Source organism: Ranitomeya variabilis, chromosome 4, assembly GCF_051348905.1.
Source record: "Ranitomeya variabilis isolate aRanVar5 chromosome 4, aRanVar5.hap1, whole genome shotgun sequence".
In the NCBI taxonomy this organism is placed as follows: Eukaryota; Metazoa; Chordata; class Amphibia; order Anura; family Dendrobatidae; genus Ranitomeya; species Ranitomeya variabilis.
Genome location: NC_135235.1, coordinates 319,562,026 through 319,582,655, shown reverse-complemented (window position 1 = coordinate 319,582,655; position 20,630 = coordinate 319,562,026). Strand labels below are relative to the sequence as shown.

General features: G+C 43.4%; 1 protein-coding gene across 1 annotated transcript in view; it reads left to right on the top strand.

The window, feature by feature from the left end:
* Nucleotides 1–5,321: 5,321 nt before the first annotated feature.
* The window catches only part of TECTA (tectorin alpha), a 182,801-nt gene continuing 167,492 nt past the window's right edge, over nucleotides 5,322–20,630 (top strand). The window contains exons 1-4 of the mRNA XM_077250468.1: nucleotides 5,322–5,354; nucleotides 8,724–8,882; nucleotides 12,339–12,626; nucleotides 14,200–14,337. Coding sequence (XP_077106583.1) covers nucleotides 5,322–5,354; nucleotides 8,724–8,882; nucleotides 12,339–12,626; nucleotides 14,200–14,337 — 618 coding nt within the window. The remainder of the gene's footprint in view (nucleotides 5,355–8,723; nucleotides 8,883–12,338; nucleotides 12,627–14,199; nucleotides 14,338–20,630) is intronic.

Genomic DNA, 20,630 nt, shown 5'->3' with positions numbered 1-20,630 from the left:
ATGGGAACCATACTCAACATCCTCTTCCAATCAGAGAGAATTATTAGCAATCGAATTGTCAGTTAAAAACCTCCTCATGTATCTGCAGGGCCACCACGTCAGGATCCTCTCAGACAACCGGGTGGCAGTCTCCTATATAAATCATCAAGGAGGGACACACTCTGAGGCTCTGATGCAGATCACAGATCGTCTCCTCCGGATGGCAGAAGAGAATTTACAATCCTTGACTGCTTTGCACATCACAGGAAAAGACAACATAAAAGCGGACTTTCTCAGCCGCAATGTTCTAAAGCAAGGAGAATGGTCTCTAAACGGAGACATCTTCAAACAGATTGTACGCTTGTGGGGTCAACCGGTAGTGGACCTATTCGCCACAAGAGAAAACAAAAAAGTAAAAAACTTTTGTTCCCTAAATCCCAGGGAAAATCCACTGGCAGTGGACGCATTCCTCATAAAATGGGATTTTTCTCTGGCCTACGCCTTCCCGCCACTGAACCTACTACCTCTAGTGGTGAGGAAGGTCAGAGAAGATCGTGCGAGACTCATTCTGATTGCTCCCTTTTGGCCCAGGAGAACCTGGTTTTCATGGCTCAGGACGATGTCAGTGGGCGATCCCTGGGTACTTCCAGACATCCCAAATTTACTCTCCCAGGGGCCGATACTCCATCCACAAGTGAAGGGACTTCATTTGATGGCTTGGAGTTTGAGCGGTCATTGTTAGAAAATAAAGGCTTCTCTCCTAAATTAGTCGATACCCTTTTAAGAAGTAGAAAGCCAATAACAACAAGAATCTACTCCAGAACCTGGAGAAAGTTCTTAACTTCGTCAGAATTTAATATTAATGATGGTGTACCAATACGTCAAATATTGGAATTTTTGCAAAGAGGGTTAGAGTTAAAACTCTCCACAAGCACATTAAAAGTACAAGTTTCTGCACTTGGGGCCCTGTTCTCATGTAATATTGCGGGAAACTACTGGGTGTCGAGATTCATTAAGGCGGTCGGTAGAATTAGACCACTTTATAGAAACAAAATGGTACCATGGGATTTAAATCTTGTCCTTTCTTCTTTGACAAAGCCCCCTTTTGAGCCGTTGAATGAAGCCTCAGTCAGGATGTTGTCTCTCAAAACAGCTTTCCTAGTAGCTATAACATCAGCTCGCAGGATAGGAGACATCCAGGCACTCTCTAGACTTCCCCCGTATATAGAATTTCTCCAGGATAGAGTTATCCTTAGACCGGACCCAGCCTACTTACCAAAAGTAGTATCCCAGTTTCACAGATCGCAGGAGATAGTTTTACCTTCGTTTATCCCTAATCCTTCTAACCCTAAAGAAAGGGAGCTCCATACCTTAGATGTCAGGAGATGCCTTCTTCAATATATCTCGGTCACTAATGATTGGAAGAAGGATAATGCACTATTCCTGTCCTTCCAAGGTCCAAGGAAAGGGGCTAGAGCATCAAAATACATACTTGCTAAATGGATTAGGGAGGCTATCTCTCTTGCTTACACGACAGGTGGGGGTCCAGCTCCGCAGAATCTGAGGGCACATTCCACCCGAGCCATGGCGTCATCCTGGGCAGAGAGGTCTGGAGTGTCGGTCGACCAGATATGTAAGGCGGCCACATGGTCATCCCCTTCCACCTTTTTCAAACACTATAGATTGGACTTGGGGTTCTCCTCAGATCTCACCTTCGGGTTAAGGGTGCTGCAGGCTGTGGTCCCTCCCTAAAAAATGGCTTACATCTCTGTAAATCTCTCGTGGTGCTGTCATGGGAGTCCGAATAAAGCATTAAGCTACTTACGGGTAGCGGCATTTTTCGGAGGCCCATGACAGCACCCTTAGTTCCCTCCCTTTTTTCACATGGGGGTTGCACATCCTGGGTTTATCCTGTGTTATCTCATTTGTTACTTTATTAAAGTCATTTGTATTTAATTGTTTGCAATATTGTGTTTGCTTGTCATTAACTGCGGTAGTCCTCTCAGGCTCTGTAATCCAACTGATGCGTGGGAGAGGTGCCGCCCTTTTGTATCTGTGGGTTTCCTGTTCCTAAAGGGGGCGGATCCCCTCTCTCGTGGTGCTGTCATGGGCCTCCGAAAAATGCCGCTACCCGTAAGTAGCTTAATGCTTTAGTCATGTCTGTGAGAGCCAGAAATCTTCATGTTTTTAGGTGAGCAAATACTTATTTTCCACCATAATTTGTAAAATAAATCTTGCCAAATCAGAGATGGTGATTTTCTGGATTTGTTTTCTCACTTTGACTCTCATAGTTGTGATCTACCTATGATGTCAGTTACAGGCCTCTCTCATCTTTTTAAGTGGGAGAACTTGCACAATTCGTGGCTGACTAAATGCTTTTTTCCCCTCTATATTTATGACAGTCTCATTTATTTGAATGAGGTTTTGCATTCACAGAATTTTATGCAACAAATCTGCTTCCATAACCCCTTCACTTCCAGTTAATTTTTTTTTTTTTTGCACTTTCATTTTTCCTTCTCCTTCCTCCAGGACCCATAGACCTAGACATAGACATTTGCTTATTTTCTGCTGGACATGTTGTAGATTTGAATGATATCATTCTTTTCACCATACAATATACTGGAATAATGGGAATATAATTACAGATGGGGTAAAATAACAGACAAAAAGAAAACGCAATTCCGCCATTGTTTATTTGGATTACAATTTTATGGCTTTCAATAAAAATGACCTGGCAACATGATTCTTCAGGTCAGAACAATTATGGGGATACCAACCTCATATAGTTTTGTTTTTTGTTTCTGAAGTAGGCAAAAAAAGTAGGAAATTTGTAAAAAAAAAAAAATAATAATTTGGTTTGTGTTGCCTTTTTCTGACATTCAAAATACTTATTTTTCAGTGTTTTGTTTCTTTTTTATATGGTGCTGACTTTTTTTATTAATACCATTTTGGGGTACTTTTATAATTTTGAGCATATACCCAAAGGGTAAATTAATTTTACATTTTATACATTGGACATTTATATATGTGGCTTTACCAAACATGTTTATTTTAACTTTTTTTGTTTATTTTTAAAGGACAAGAGGATAAGGGGAGTGATTTAAACTTTTATACTTTTTTTAATTTTTTATATATTTTTTTAGAAACTTTATTTAAATTTTTTACTTAATTGTTGTAGTCTCCTTGGAGGACTTGCACCCGTGATCCCTTCATTTCAGTATATAGTGGTCTCTATGAAGACGAGTCTGACATCACCCCCTGGCTGAGATTGACAGCAGCATATAAATGATTAACAGCACTGATCAGAGAGAACCAATCACTGCTGTTAGAGGCATATGCCGACACAGACACAGTCAGAGCCATTTTGCTACTAAACACTGGGGGTCCGATGCCTATGGCGGCAGGATTTGGGGGGCAAGGTGACAAACACATTTCTTTTGCTTTTCTTGCTTACATCTTTCCTGCTGTCCATACCTGCATCTTCTAAAGTTTGGGGTTGGGAATCCGGGTTCCATGTGCATCAATAGGACTGCTTCTCTGATTGGTGGAACAGCAGGACACTGAGTGCTCGTCCACCAATCAGAGTGCAGTCAGCTCGCTCGCAGCGCTGTCCGTGCTGGTCTAGAGTCATTGGCCATTGCAGTACAATAGCTCATCATAACATACAATTCCACCTGTTTTGGAGGTGGATGTGGCCTGCTTACCTCTTGACCCCTGTGTACCTCTTGATCCCTGTGTGCAATAATAATATGTCCACCGCCAAAGTGCTCCCCATATACACAGTGGTCATTTTTACAGCGCAGGTAGTGTACATAGTAAAGTGTACCCAGAGCCAACTGTCTGCGACTGCGTTTTGCTGCTCCACCAATTAGAAGAGTGTTCCTATTGATCCACATTGAACGCCGCTGTTTGTGCTCCAACTGTTTGTGTTCAGCTTGGTGTATGGGGAGCACTGGGAATGTTTGATAGAGTGGTGTGCGGCTGGGTGCAGAGGGGGTATATTTACTGAGCGTGCATATGTAACATGGTGAAGGGCCCAGCACGTTACTTGAAAGTGTCAGTCCTGGTGTGTGGACTTGTGCTGTGAGGGCCTTACGCCCATGCAGGTCACATGTAACCGATGGGGTAGGTTTGACAGGACCATCCCTTCTTTACAGCATGTAAGAGCTGATGTGAAGATGGTGGAATTGCTGGATTTGTCCAGATTAAATGCTCCTGCAGTTCTCTCATGTTACAGATGCAAAGCGTGTTTGCTTGCAGCAGCACAGGAGGCGCGTCTTTGCCGCTGCTCTCAATGGTCAACTAGGCTGGTGTGCCCTTATTCCAGATGATGTGAACTATTCTATAACCCCTTCACAATCATCTATCATACATATACTGTGGATAAGGAGTGCATGTATATGAACCTGGATGGTTGTGTTTTGCGGTGCCCATCGTCATCACCACTGCCCCCTTCCCGTGACGAGATCTGCTTCCTTAGCCTGAATCACCTATAGGAGCAATGGGGTAACTCGAAGCTCATGGGCCCAATGCAAAAGCTCCAATGAGGCTCACAATTATTGCAGTTCTTTAATAGTATTGGTCTTTTCATATAGCCCAAAGAGACTTTTTAGACCCCTTCAGCTCCAAGGCGCAGGCACAATTGCAATTTCTGCACCTAATGTAGTTGCACCACTGAATGGGAGGTAAAGAGTGCCTGGGGCAGCATAAACTTTAAATACAGCCCTAAACAGAGACGTATCCATCATGTGTGGAGGAGGCTCAGATCCTGAGCCCGCATTATACACCCATTCCAAGTGTGCAACACGTTTCATGAAGGGTTTCAAGGGATCCTGTCAGATGATTCATGCTGCCCAAAGCAATGACTTTCCAGTACTGATTAGCCCAATTGTATTCCGCTTAATTTCCATATTTGTAAACCTGCTCGGCTGACATCGAAAAGTACAGTCATGAGTGGCGTGATGTGAGGCATTTGTAGCTGGTCGTTGTGAGGGATGTTGATAACAGAAGGAGATGAAGTCGTTGTTCTCATGGGAAATCTCCAATAACTGTTCATAGACTATTGGCATACATTGAAATCTTTCACCCGTCGGCTATCATTAATGCTTGTGTACAAAAACACTTAATTTACTTATTGACAGTGATATAGGAAACATTTTTGAGTTGCTATTAATTTAAATGGCTGAATCATTGAGCTGTTGATTGCATTGATGTTGATCACATTTGCTATGAACCAACAACCGCTAATCGCAATGCAAACATAAGCTACGTTGTGTTATTTGTGGATTTGTTCCAATCAGTCCCGTGAAAGCCTAACAGTAATTAATGTCTCTTGTTCTAGAATGAATTATTCATCTCTGCTGGGATTGTGGTCTGCGCTTTGCTTGCTACAAGGTTAGCATACACAAAAAATGTAATATCAGTTGAAATATAGTAAAGTCCAATAATGTCATATAAAATATGCACAAAAATATAAATGTTATGTAAAAGCTTTGCAATACTTCTCTTATGGATTCATGTGTGATTTCCCCTTAAAGCGTAGACCTACCTATCAATAACAATTGACTAAAATCTAGTATAAAGAACACAGTCACTATGGATAATCAAGAACAGGTCTATTCAGTGCTGTAACCGACCGAGGATGGCTACCGCATCATCTGTTCTACGTCCTCTGAAAGGCCGCTGCCATAAAGCCGGGGAAATGGAAAAGAACTCAGACCCAATTACAGAGATCATCAAGTCAATGACCTCTGACCGTAGCAGTAAGGAAATCAGGATGACATTGCCTTCCAATAGGCCAAAACAGCTGTGTCAGGGCAGGGATTAAAAGAAGGGACTGCCAGCAATGAACTTCCTCCAACCAATCCTCACACTGTGGTCAGTTCCTCCCCTTCTTCGCTCTTTCTACCTCACATTCTCCAGGGAACTTCCTATCTGATAAACTGTCCCAATATCTGGCCAATGGCCATTCCTCAAGTGCCCCACTGATCTGCTGCAGTGTTCTTGTTATAAAATATAATACTGACTCCAAACCTCTTCATCCCACATCAGTGCTCCACTTCTCTATCCCCTGGGAGGTCATGGATCTGCCATGTTCCAAAATTGAGTGGAACTCTTCAGCAGGGAATGCCAGCTAAAGAGTGAGAGAGCTCATAAATCCCTGCAAATTCATTCTCCGCCAACCCAACCTGACGGACAGCTGCAGTTTGTACTAAGCAGCATGAGATTCCAGCAGCAGGGAGGAGGGACACTGAGGAGCCATCAATCAGGCTGGGCGGTTGGCGATATTAGTTTTTCATCAGCTCTTGTGCTCTGCACAGACCGCAAGTAGTACAAAGCTCACTTCATCATACTGAGAGCATTTATCCTGAAAACTCTACTACCTATCCTCTGAAGAATGCAGCCTGTAGCTCAGTGCATCAACCAAGATGTCAAAGGTTCTCCTAACTGCTTCTGTAATCCAGCTCACTGGCCGTCAGGCGAGCGCTAACTGCGCCCATGAGTTGATCCAAAAATAAGAATGCAATGGGTGAAATGTTGTTCTTTATAGAATCTTCTACCCAACGCAACTACCCCTTTGCTCCTCCCCAGGCTATGCCAGTGCTGTTAAATATTGTGTTTCTCAAACAAATAAAGGTCATCCTGTAATTGTAATCCTCATTTACGTAACAGTGACACAAACTACAACCCTGTGCAAAAGTTTTAGGCAGGTATGCAAAAAAAGAATGTTTTCAAAGATGGAAGTGTTAATAGTTTATTTTTATCAATTAACAAGATTGAAAGTGAGTGAACCAAAGAGAAATCTAAATCAAATCAATATTTGCAGTGACCGCCCTTCGCCTTCAATACAGCATCACACCAGTCTTAAAGGGAACCTGTCACCTGAATTTGGCGGGACTGGTTTGCGGTCATATGGGCGGGGTTTTCGGGTGTTTGATTCACCCTTTACTTACCTGCTGGCTGCATGCTGGCCGCAGTATTGGATTGAAGTTCATGCTGTGTCCTCTGTAGTACACGCCTGCGCAAGGCAATCTTGCCTTGCGCACACGCAGTATGCTTTGCCCAACTGCGGGCAAAGCTGAAAAGCATTAGTGCTCATGCCTCCGGCGCACTATGTCCCAGAAGTATTTCGCTGTGTTCCGGGACTAACACTAATGCGCACTAATGCTTTTCGGCTTTGCCCGCAGTTGGGCAAAGCATACTGCGCGTGCGCAAGGCAAGATTGCCCTGCGCAGGCGTGTACTACAGAGGACACAGCATGAACTTCAATCCAATATTGCGGCCAGCATGCAGACAGCGGGTAAGGAAAGGGTGAATCAAACACCCGAAAACCCCGCCCATATGACCGCAAACCTGTCCCGCCAAATTCAGATGACAAGTTCCCTTTAAAGGAACTCCAGAGGGAGGTTGTTCCAACCATCTTAGAGAACTAACCCCAGATCTTCTGTGGATGTTGCTTGTGAAATCCTTCAGTCTCTTCATGTGATCCCAGACTGGATGATATTGACATCAAGGTTCTGTGAGGCCATATCATCAATACCAGGACTCCTTGTTTTCATTCTATGCTGAAAATAGTTCTTAGTCACATTGGCTGTAATTTTGGGGTCATTGTCTTGCTGCTGAATAAACATGGAGCCACTGAGGTAGGGAAAATTGTACTATAAAGGGCGGCTGTGCTCATCGGCACTAGTTGAACATCGTGAAACTCTTTTTGTCATGTGGTGGGGGGCGCTGTGATATAATAGGGCGCATGTCCATGCCGTTGTTTTTCCTTTAGTCACCAGGCATCTGGGGCTCATGCCTTGGACTTTTTTCCCAGATCCCAAATTAAATAGGGCTAAAAGTGCAGGCTTTGTCCAGGCAGTAACATGAGATCACTGCGTCTAATCGCCTGGCACAGGCCGCAGATGTCACAGGTCAGAAGAGGCTGCATATCATAAGACTGGGGTTAGGTAAATTTAAGTTTTATTATTGTCTGGGCAATAAAGGGGCACTATTGCATATTAGCTGGCAAAAGTATGTGATTTTTGTTATTAAGTGAAGGTAAGGGGGCAGTCTAAAAAGAGAAAGAATGAAGCAGAGATTCGCATGCCCAGCCACTGATCCATTCAGACATGGATCTTCGGAGCCCTGTTCTCAGGATTTGTGGGGGTCTATAATATTATTTTTCGGGGGTTGGCTTCAGCTCCTGAGTTCTGGTGAATAGAAATCTTAGTGCTTCAGGATACTAAGGCAGTTTGGACAATTGTGGCTTCCAACTTTGTGGAAAGTGAGGAACTGTTTCAGAAAGATCCTTTTTCTGGACTTCATGACTGTGTCCCAGTGCACAAAACAAGAGTTTGCTGTGGAAGATCCTGTCTGGCCATACAGGGCTCTGACCTCAACCCCATCCAATTTAAGACGAACTAGAAGAGATTGTGAGCCCGGACTCTCATCCATCTTCAGTATCTGATTTCACAGATGCTCTTCTAGGAATTAATTTCCAAAGACAATCTTGTAGAAATCGTTTCCAGAAGAGTGGAAGTTGCTTCAACTGCATAAGCAGGGGGGTCTGCTCCGTATAAATGCCTATGGATTTAGAATGGGATAAGTATAATATTTAGGTGTCCCAATACTTTTGACCTTATAGTATATTTGACCATGTAGTGTACAAAAAAATAGCAAACTAGTAACCCACAAATCACTTGCAAAATTAAATCATTTATTGCTTTTGTTTAGCAATTATCTTTGATGCACGTTCATAGTCAACAATTTTTCAATTTGTTACAGCTCAGTCAAAGACGATATTATATCCGTTCTGGCAGAATGACACTAAAACACCGAAGGTGGATGATGGGAGTTCTCCTGAAATTAAATTGTCTCTTCCTTTTATATTTTTTGGCGTTCAATACAAAGCACTCTATGTAAGTAACAAAAAATTACTTTCCAATTAAAGAAGTCTCCCTAAACAAATTAAGATGATCCATGCTAAAAGTAAATGCCTATTTTCTCATGGATGGCGACAGGGTAACATTCCTAAAGTACTGTACACCCTAACAAAATAGAAGATCTGTCGGCTTAAAACTATTGTCATGAAGGTACGGTGGTGCTTGAAAGTTCGTGAACCTTTCATAACTGTCCACATTTCAGCAAAATTTTTGCTTTAACCTACATCAGATTTTCACACAAGTCCTAAAAGTAGATACAGAGAACTAAATGAAACAAAAAAGTTACAAATATTAGACTTTGTCATTGTCTTATTTCGGAAAATTATCGAATATCATGAGTTGGTAAGTGTCAAAAGTATGTGAACCTTTAGGATTAGCAGATAATTTCAAATGAAATTAGTGTTTGGTGTTTTCAATCAATGGGATGACAATCAAATGTGAATGGGCGACCTGTTGTCTTTAAAGAACAGGAATCTATCAAAGTTTGGTCTTCACAACATATCTTTATATCGTAACAAAAACAATGGAGATTTCTGAGAGCCTCAGAAGAGTTGTGGATGTTTATCAGCCTGGAAAGTTTTATAAAACCTTCTCTGAAATGTTTGTACTCCAGCCAGATAGAATGTATAAAATGGAAAAAATTTGAGACCATTATTACCCTCCTCAGGAGTGATCAACCAACAAAGATCACTCCAAGAGCAACGTGTATCATAGTCTGCAAGGTCAAAAGAGCAACTCAAGTTAACCTCTAAGTAACTAAAGGCCTCGTCTCACATTAGCTAATGTTAATATTCATTAGTCCACCATCGGGAAGACAATGAACAACCGCGGTGTGTATGGAGAAGGGCACCCCTCTCCAAAAAGAACATTGCTGACCATCTGCAGTTTGTTAAATATCACCTGGACAAGCAAAAAGGCTATCAATGTTATGTGGATGGATGAGCAGCTGAAATAGAGCTTTTTGGTGTAAATAGAAGAGTTATGTTTGGAGAAAGAAACCTCATACATCTGGAAAACATGATTGTGGTACTATAATTGGTTGGCCTGTTTTGCTGCATCTGGGCAAAGATGGATTTCCATCATCAATGGAACAATAAATTCTGAATTTTATCAGCAAATTGTAAAGGAAAATGTCAGGAAATCTGTTCATGAGCCAACTCTGAAAAAACTGTGCTTCAGGCAGTAAAACAACAACCCAAATCACACAAGTCATTCTACAAAATAATAGTTTTGGAATGGCAAAGTCACAGTACTAACCTTAATCCTATGGAAATGTTGTGGAAGGACCTGAACCGAGCAGTTCACAGGAGAAATCCCACCAGCCTAAGAGTTGAAGCTGTTTTGTAGGGAGGAATGGGCTTAAATTCCTCCAAGCCAATGTGCAGAACTAATCAATAATTGCTGGAAACATTTAGTTGCAGTTATTGCTGCACCAGGTGGTCAGACCATATACTGAAAGTAAAGATTCACATACTTTTGACTCTCACAGATATGTGATATTAGATAATTTGCCTGAATATCAAAAATTACAAAGTACAATATATTTCTTTCGTTTGATTGATTTTGTTCTCTCTATCTACTTTTAGGATTTATGTGAAATCTAATGTAGTTTTAGGCCAAAATGCAGAAAAATGGAAAATTCTGAATAGGTCACAAACCTTCCAGCACCACTGAGCAGGTAGAGCAGAAGGACAACCGAGGAATTAATGAGTAGAGAAAGATGTTTCCATATAAGGCTAGGGTCATAAGATCAGAGTTTGATCAGAGCATGATGTGATTTTCTTGAACGTGGAGAATTAAAAAACAAATCTCCATCTTCTCCATTCAGTGTGTCCGTAAAAATCAGGCCACACTTGTCCCCTCATGGCTTTTAGGATTTGAGCACACGACCATAATAATTGGATGAGTGTTGTATGTTATGAAAAACAGCACTCGTCTCCATGGTATTCAATGGGGCTGTGCACATGTCTGATTTAAGGAAAATAATCACAGCATGCTCGAGTTGCCTCTGATCAGATGGCATTTGCCCATTCATGTTTATGGGTCCCTGGAAAATATCGGCGTGAACTCAGATGATGTCCGATTTTCATGAAAACACTGAATGGAGAAGATGTAGATTTATTTTTTAATTCTCCAGATCCAAGAACATTAGATAAGACTCTGAGCACACTCTGATCAAACTGTGATCTAAGTTGGATGAGAGAAAAGCAGTCTTATGACGCTAGTCTAAGTGTTACTAATCTATGTACTAATGGTCACTTTACATTTAAGGGGTTGTACAAAGTATGGAAATTACCCTCTATTTATGGGATGGGAAATAACTTTTCAATCACTGGAGATCTGAATGCTGGGATTCCCACTGCCCCCGTTATAGAGGCTGTGAACACTTTGGTAGCAGTATTTGAAGGATACGATTAGCTAAAGGTTGCTAATCATGGGGATCAATGTATGTAACCTCTAACAATCTCTAGAACAAAGTCTTTCCTGTTGTGGTGGGATTTGTCAGAACATGTCATTTTGGACATTAATGAATCATTGATTCAGCCTAAACCGAGCAGAAAAAATGTACCATGCACCATAAAAATGGAACCTAAATTTTCAAAAAATATTGATTTATTATAGAATATGAGCGCCACATGGAGAAATCTCCACACTTACATGTCTTGGCTGCTATCAGTGAGGTTATTAATGATTGTCTCAGGGACGTTCTGCCACATAGCATTGCCCACATGGTCTCAAGATAGAGCATGGAGGCTCGAATGGAGCAATGGAGACAAATGGAGGTCTGTTTTCTTCAGAATTGATTACATTACTTTACTTTACTGTAACTGTACCCCTCTAGTTTTCATTCCAATTGCACTAACAGCTCGGTGTTACATTGTTTTAGATGTGGCATTGGTGGTACTGACATTTCTTCAAAATGTCCCTAAAGCCATTTTTCATCAAGACAATGCCAGGCCGCATGTTGCTCATACCATTGTGAGAGGTCTGCTTGGCCTAAACAATGTACTATGGCCTGCAGTGATTATGGTCTTGTCTCCCATAAAACACATCTTTAGTTGGCAATTGCACAGGTAGCTGCCAGCAGAGGCTCTTGATGATTTGCCCAAGTCCATTCATCATGGCAGAATATTCCTCAGACAATCACTAATAACCTCATTGATAGCAGCCAAGGCATATGGGTATTTCTGCATATGGCACTTATACTCGATAAATTGAAATGTTTTTGAAATTTTGTTCCATATTTTCATCATTTACACATTATTAAAGTGTCTATCCATCCTGTGATTTCCATATCTCCCAGACTTTTCTTGGTGATGCAATACAAATGTTGAGAAGTTTGTTTGTTTGCTTGGCTGTACAAATTCATAACTTTTCGTGAACTTACAGTGGTCTTCTTTTGATCAATGACTATTCTATTTATTTCCCAAGGTCAACAACAATGGGGTTATCTCCTTCAATGTACTTGTGAGCCAGTTCACTCCAGAACCTTTTCCGCTAGCTGATGGGCGTGCTTTCATTGCTCCTTTTTGGGCAGATGTTCATAATGGGATACGAGGAGAAATCTACTACCGGGAAACTACAGATCCTACTATTTTGAAGATGGCATCTAAGGAAATTAGGAAGCATTTCAGGAATCTTACCCACTTCTCAGCCACTTGGGTCTTCCTGGTCACGTGGGATGAGGTCACCTTCTATGGAGGAAGCAGTACCACTCCTGTAATTTTATAAGTTAGAATATAACTCAAAATATTAAAATATTTGAGGGGGATTGGATGCTGGGGCATTTGGATTGTACCTAGAGCCTATGTTCTGCAAGAACTCGCTGCTCAAACGAAATGTTTGAGCAATGAGCTTTATTACTGTAGAGTTCAAACCACTGTAAATCTGTCGCTACCTTTCAGTCAGAGCCATTATAATATATTTTTCCTTTTTATTAACACCTTGAATATGCAGAGATTTTTTTTAACATTTTTATTTAATTCTACTTTTCTCTAGTGCTATTCAAAAGGCTTGAGCCTGAGATCGCTTTTGCAATTAATTGCAATACTTCTGTAGTGCATTGCATTGTCATTTTTTTGCCATTCTCCTATGAAGTTCTGCCCATGACCTACCTCTTGCAGGACTTCATAAAAGACATGGAGGCCGTCAGGGGTGGGCCATCTGTCAGGTCCTAGGACCAATCAAATACATATAATACACATATCCACCGTACAAGTATGGAATAAGTCACTGAAAGGTTGCATGCAGCCTGGAATTAAGATTATCTTCATTAAAGTAAATTTGCTTTTAGTTTTTTATGGTCTTGAACATTTTTGAGGAAAAATTATTTTTGAGAAATAATTAAATTTCAAATGTTATCAATTCATCTGATTTTCTACTTAAAAGTCAGTTTGGGTAAAATTAGAATTTTACCCAAATCTTTGTCTGCAAAGTTACAGCACGTCATCTTTACAAGGGGCTACACTGAGTTCTGAAAGTCATCCCGTGCATTTCGGTGGCCATTAATATTAAAGTGCCAGAAATCTGCTTAAAAGAACCCGTCAGCCCAGTTTTACATATGTTAGTAGTTGTGTGGCTGTGTAGGCACTTGTCCCCATTAAAAAAGATGCCTTTTAATGGAGAATCGATAAGAGTTGATGTGAAGCGATTTGCACATCCTGTTCCATTGACCACAACAGCCATCTGTGGCCTGTTCACGACAATATCGCCTCTAACCTAACGGCATCTGGGACTCTACTTTTGATTAGCTGGCCTGGTGCTACATGACAAGTGTGTCACCTCACAACAATGATGCTGTGCCAGGCCAACTAATCAAAAGTAGAGCCACGGAGGCCATCATGTAAGAGCCGGTACTCTCGTGAAGTGGCCGCAGACTTTTTTGTTTGGGGACAAGCAGTACCACATCTTCCAAATGTAAAAACGTGCTGACTGCTTCCCTTTCAGCTAAGTATCCTGTATTTAAATGTGGTCTTCAGACTAGACCCTTGCCTTCAGCCCGGAGAAATACACATCTCATAGGTTTCTCCTGTAGAATTTGAAGATCTATGGGTGTGACCTCCTCCTATTTCTCTTCGCTTGCTAGGTCATACCCTCTTTTATATTTGCTCTCTCTGTAAAGGCCGACATACATAAGATAAAGGCTCTAGATTTGAAGTAGCTCTTTGTTAATTGTTGAGTTAGAAGATAATCTCATTGTTCCATGTTCTTTATGTTTCCATGTTACCTGCCAATCAGAAAGAGACGGCAAGAAAAGGGAAAGCTTTTCACGATTCTTTCATTACATTGACAGGTGAATACATTTCAAGCTCTGCTGATTTCAGATGGCACGTCCAGCTTTGCAATGTTTAATTATGAGGAAATAACATGGACCACGGGGACGGCGAGTGGAGGAGACCCTCTTACAGGCTTAGGGGGAGTTATGGCTCAGGTAAGGAACAGATGTCAACCAGCTTTAACTCCACACAATTATGGAATGAGGAAAATTATTTAACATTGAAATTTACAATACGGCAAATTTTCTGTGGAAATTTTTGCTTCAAAAAATGTATTACATACGTCTGTGTGGACTTGTTTCTGCAGAATGTGCTTGCAGTTTTCCTAGATCTATTGAACTGAATTTACCAATTTGCAGACATTTCTAAAACAACTTTCTAATATGTGAATGTATTCTTATCCCCTTCCCAACATCTACTGTAGGTGTTTGATGCATGTTGGGTGCAGTTGCACTTACTTAGCGGATTCAGGGGCTGAACCGACTTCCTACACAGTGGGTGCCAGCTGTAGTATACAGCCAGCACCTGCCTCTAACTGCAGCAAACAGAGCTAGCACCAATTACTGCTTATGTTTTTCATCTGCTTCATTATGGTATATTCCAGGGGCAATACAGGATGCGGGATATTGGGGGGGACAACCATAGCACATGAACTTGGCGCAGGGTTTGTCTTTCTCCTCTTCTTATGTCTGTACTGCAGAGAGTTAGGGCCCCTTCACACTGTGCAATCAAAGTCTGAACGAGCGTTCGATTTGTGACGTTTATCCGTCCTCGTTCCGAGGTTGCAAAGTGTGACATGGCGTTACGATTTGCGACGCAGCCCAGCATCGTACGATGTGAAAGAAAGAGCAGAACTTTCTTTCGTCGTAAATGTCTCGCTGTGGCGGTCGAAATCGTAGTATGTGACGGCGGTCATACGAGCTCGTAATGCGACTACGTGGGTTGGGCTTCCGCATACCTGTCTCCTGATTGGGCGTGACGTTTTAGCACGCCCATGCTGGTAATACGTCACGCTCGGAGTCGTAGGACTATGGCGGTGTGAAGGGTAGCGTACGATTGCGACGCGTGACGTTCACATCGCAACTACGTCAGAAAAAGCGTTAACATCGTAGAGTGTGACCGCTGGCTACGAGCTCGTACTGCGATGTCGAATATGACGCAAATGCGTCGTAATCGTAGCAGAATCGACCAGTGTGAAGGGGCCCTTACAACATACAGAATTTATTGCATCTTAAGGCCCCGTCTCACACAGCGACGCTGCAGCGATACAGACAACGATGCTGATCGCTGCAGCGTCGCTGTGTGGTCGCTGTGTGGTCGCTGGAGAGCTGTCACACAGACAGCTCTCTCCAGCGACCAACGATCAGGGGAACGACTTCGGCATCGTTGAAACTGTCTTCAACGATGCCGAAGTCCCCCTGCAGCACCCGGGTAACCAGGGTAAACATCGGGTTACTAAGCGCAGGGCCGCGCTTAGTAACCCGATGTTTACCCTGGTTACCAGCGTAAATGTAAAAAAAAAAAAACACTACATACTCACAATCTGTTGCCCGTCAGGTCCCTTGGCGTCTGCTTCCTGCTGTGACTGAGCCGCCGTACAGTGAGAGCAGAGCGCAGCGGTGACGTCACTGCTGTGCTCTCACTTTACGGCGGCTCAGTCAGAGGCAGAGCAGGAAGCAGACGCCAAGGGACCTGACGGACATCAGATGGTGCGTATGTACTGTTTGTTTTTTTTTTACATTTACGCTGGTAACCAGGGTAAACATCGGGTTACTAAGCGCGGCCCTGCGCTTAGTAACCCGATGTTTACCCTGGTTACCAGTGAAGACATCGCTGGATCGGTGTCACACACACCGATTCAGCGATGTCAGCGGGACCTCAACGACCAAAAAAAGGTCCAGGCCATTCCGACACGACCAGCGATCTCGCAGCAGGGGCCTGATCGCTGGTACGTGTCACACATAGCGAGATCGCTACTGAGGTCGCTGTTGCGTCACAAAACTTGTGACTCAGCAGCGATCTCGCTAGCGATCTCGCTATGTGAGACGGGGCCTTTAAAGTTATTCTAATCCCAGCCATTCATGACTGAAGGCCCCGTCTCACTAAGCGATTTACCAACGATCACGACCAGCGATATGACCTGGCCGTGATCGTTGGTAAGTCGCTGTGTGGTCGCTGGGGAGCTGTCACACAGACCGCTCTCCCCAGCGACCAACGATCAGGGGAACGACTTCGGCATCGTTGAAACTGTCTTCAACGATGCCGAAGTCCCCCTGCAGCACCCGGGTAACCAGGGTAAACATCGGGTTACTAAGCGCAGGGCCGCGCTTAGTAACCCGATGTTTACCCTGGTTACCAAAAAAAACAAACAGTACATACTCGCCTTTCGGTGTCCAGGTCCCTTGCCGTCTGCTTCCTGCTCTGACTGAGCCGCCGCACACTGAGAGCAGAGCGCAGCGGTGACGTCACTGCTGTGCTCTCACTTCTCACTGTACGGCCGGGAGTCAGTGAGAGCAGGAAGCAGACGGCAAGGGACCTGACGGACATCAGAAGGCGAGTATGTACTGTTTGTTTTTTTTTACATTTACGCTGGTAACCAGGGTAAACATCGGGTTACTAAGCGCGGCCCTGCGCTTAGTAACCCGATGTTTACCCTGGTTACCAGTGAAGACATCGCTGGATCGGTGTCACACACACCGATTCAGCAATGTCAGCGGGGCCTCAACGACCAAAAAAAGGTCCAGGCCATTCCGACACGACCAGCGATCTCGCAGCAGGGGCCTGATCGCTGGTACGTGTCACACATAGCGAGATCGCTACTGAGGTCGCTGTTGCGTCACAAAACTAGTGACTCAGCAGCGATCTCGCTAGCGATCTCGCTATGTGAGACGGGGCCTTAAGAAAGGAATAAGGGCCCCTTCACACTGTGCAATCAAAGTCTGAACGAGCGTTCGATTTGTGACGTTTATCCGTCCTCGTTCCGAGGTTGCAAAGTGTGACATGGCGTTACGATTTGCGACGCAGCCCAGCATCGTACGATGTGAAAGAAAGAGCAGAACTTTCTTTCGTCGTAAATGTCTCGCTGTGGCGGTCGAAATCGTAGTATGTGACGGCGGTCATACGAGCTCGTAATGCGACTACGTGGGTTGGGCTTCCGCATACCTGTCTCCTGATTGGGCGTGACGTTTTAGCACGCCCATGCTGGTAATACGTCACGCTCGGAGTCGTAGGACTATGGCGGTGTGAAGGGTAGCGTACGATTGCGACGCGTGACGTTCACATCGCAACTACGTCAGAAAAAGCGTTAACATCGTAGAGTGTGACCGCTGGCTACGAGCTCGTACTGCGATGTCGAATATGACGCAAATGCGTCGTAATCGTAGCAGAATCGACCAGTGTGAAGGGGCCCTAACTGTGCCTATGTGTTGGCCACAAAAGGTCGGGTAAACTATGCTGTTTCCATAACCTCTATGAAAATTAACAGGATTTATAGAAACCGCATAGCTCAGCAAGCTTTTTTTATATACATCATTCACATGAATGGCAGTGACAGAAACCACATAGCACTGCCACCTCGGCTGTTTCTGTAGTTCCACCTTCCTGTGGATGACACATAGACACAGTTATTTCTATCTCAGTCAGGAATGCCTGACATTGTAATGATCCTTTATTCCACCCCTCATTCCCTGCCTGTCAGAGCCTGACCTGGTATTATCCATGCAAAACTACAAGTACTAGGCCCAGTGGCTATTTCGAGTGCAGTTCTCCTAAGCACTGCTCTCACTTTCCTGAGCGCTGCACTTGTTGAAAGACTCTGTTATCTCTATATGTAAAGGTAGTGACAACAGTGTAGACTTCAGAAGAATCACACAAGCTGAATGCCTTACAGTAGAACGATAAAGCCCAGCACAAGTTCTGCTATTGATGAGAACTGTCATTCAAGGAGGAGCAACCGCCCCCAGTAACACGGAAGTAAAAGACACAGGAGAGATGTGTGCTGCTCAAAGCACAAGTTGAGAATAACACTTTAAACAGGAGTGTAAAATTATACTTTAAACAGGAGTGTAGAATTATCTTGTGGTCTAGTAAGCTAGGTCTAATATGCTGATGAGGTTGCACTTGTCTAATGAGCAATCTTAACCCAGGCAAGTACTTGACTCTCCTCAGTAAGCCCTTCCTTTACCTCCCCTCTGTTCGGGTGCTCCGGCATTTATCTCTCTCTGTTGCACATGTACATGGTTTCAATGCTGAAGAATCCCAGAATGGAACCTGCTCAGTAATCTGCCTGCTCTGCACAATGTCACTAGACATTGAGCCTCAAACAAAAAAACTGTAGGAGAGAAGAAGCGCACATAGGGTCTTATTCGACAATTTCAGAATCTGTTATTCAGAAAACTGCTCACCTGGGGCCCATTGATAGGGCATATAAACGCCAGCTGCTGCAGATCCACGGGTCAAGGATTGACCATATAATGAACCATATAAAGGATTTTTGTGGCTATTGTCCGCGCTGCGGAACAAATGGAAATCCGGACGTATTGATGAAAAGGAATGGTGGTTTTATTCAACGAGTTTCGAAGTCTGTTTATGAATTCTTCCTCAGGAAATACCATACACATATGTGTGTTTTGAAGTCTGTATATGACTTCTTCCTCAGAAATACCACACACATATGTGTGTTTCGAAGTCTGTATATGACTTATTCCTTAGGAAATACCACACACATATGTGTGTTTCGAAGTCTGTATATGACTTCTTTCTCAGGAAATACCACACACATATGTGTGTTTCGAAGTCTGTATATGACGTCTTCCTCAGGAAATACCACACACATGTGTGTGTTTCGAAGTCTGTATATGACTTCTTCCTCAGAAATACCACACACATATGTGTGTTTCGAAGTCTGTATATGACTTATTCCTTAGGAAATACCACACACATATGTGTGTTTCGAAGTCTGTATATGACTTCTTTCTCAGGAAATACCACACACATATGTGTGTTTCGAAGTCTGTATATGACTTCTTCCTCAGAAATACCACACACATATGTGTGTTTCGAAGTCTGTATATGACTTATTCCTTAGGAAATACCACACACATATGTGTGTTTCGAAGTCTGTATATGACTTCTTTCTCAGGAAATACCACACACATATGTGTGTTTCGAAGTCTGTATATGACGTCTTCCTCAGGAAATACCACACACATGTGTGTGATTCGAAGTCTGTATATGACTTCTTTCTCAGGAAATACCACACACATATGTGTGTTTCGAAGTCTGTATATGACTTCTTCCAGGGCCGGCTCCAGGTTTTTGAGGGCCCCGGGCGAAAGAGTCTCAGTGGGCCCCTTTTAGGCTAGGTTGGTTCACATTGCGTTAGGGCAATCCGTTTAGCGCATAGCGCTAGCGGATTGTGCTAATGCAATGTCACTTTAGGGATCGCGTTTGCCGATCCCGCTAGCGCAGATGCCCGATCTGCGCTAGCGAGGAACGGACCTCGTCCGAAAGTAACGGGACATCGCTAGCGCGTGCCGAAAATGGCACGCGCTAGCGATGCGTTGGCGACCCGTTAGCACATTGCTGTCAATGGGTGCGTTAATGGACCCGTTACATGGCGTTAAGTGCGACAATTTCGCCATGTAACGGAGTCCGCTAGCGGACACCCATTAACGCAATGTGAACCTAGCCTAACACATACCATGATTTATGATGCACAGATACAGCAGAGAAATATAGGTTTAGTACAATGCCAGATTTCACTTCTTACATGAGTGATAGCTATTGTAAATTCTGCAGTATATATATACAGGACAGGATGAGTGGTACTGTGCGGTGTATATATACAGGAGGAGAGGTGCTGTGCGGTGTATATATACAGGAGGAGAGGTGCTGTGCAGTGTATATATACAGGGGGAGAGGTGCTGTGCAGTATATATATACAGGGGAGTGGTACTGTGCAGTATATATATACAGGGGGAGTGGTGCTGTGCAGTATATATATACAGGGGAGTGGTACTGTGCAGTATATATATACAGGGGGAGTGGTACTGTGCAGTATATATATACAGGAGGAGTGGTGCTGTACAGTGTGTATACTTCAGCAGCTCAACTGCAAATACAGGGAGGGATATCATTGCACTCACTCAGGCTCGGACCTCCTCCGGAATCTGCAGTTCAGCAGTGCAGCCAGCCCGGGGCCAAGAGCAGAGCAGGAGAATGTGCTCTCTCTCCGCCCACAAACAGTCACGCTGGCTGCTTCTTCCTCAGGAATTACCACACACATATGTATGTTTCGAAGCCTGTATATGACTTCTTCCTCAGTAAATACCACACATATGTGTGTTTCGAAGTCTGTATGACTTCTTCCTCAGTAAATACCACACATATGTGTGTTTCAAAGCCTGTATATGACTTCTTCCATAGGAAATACCACACACATATGTGT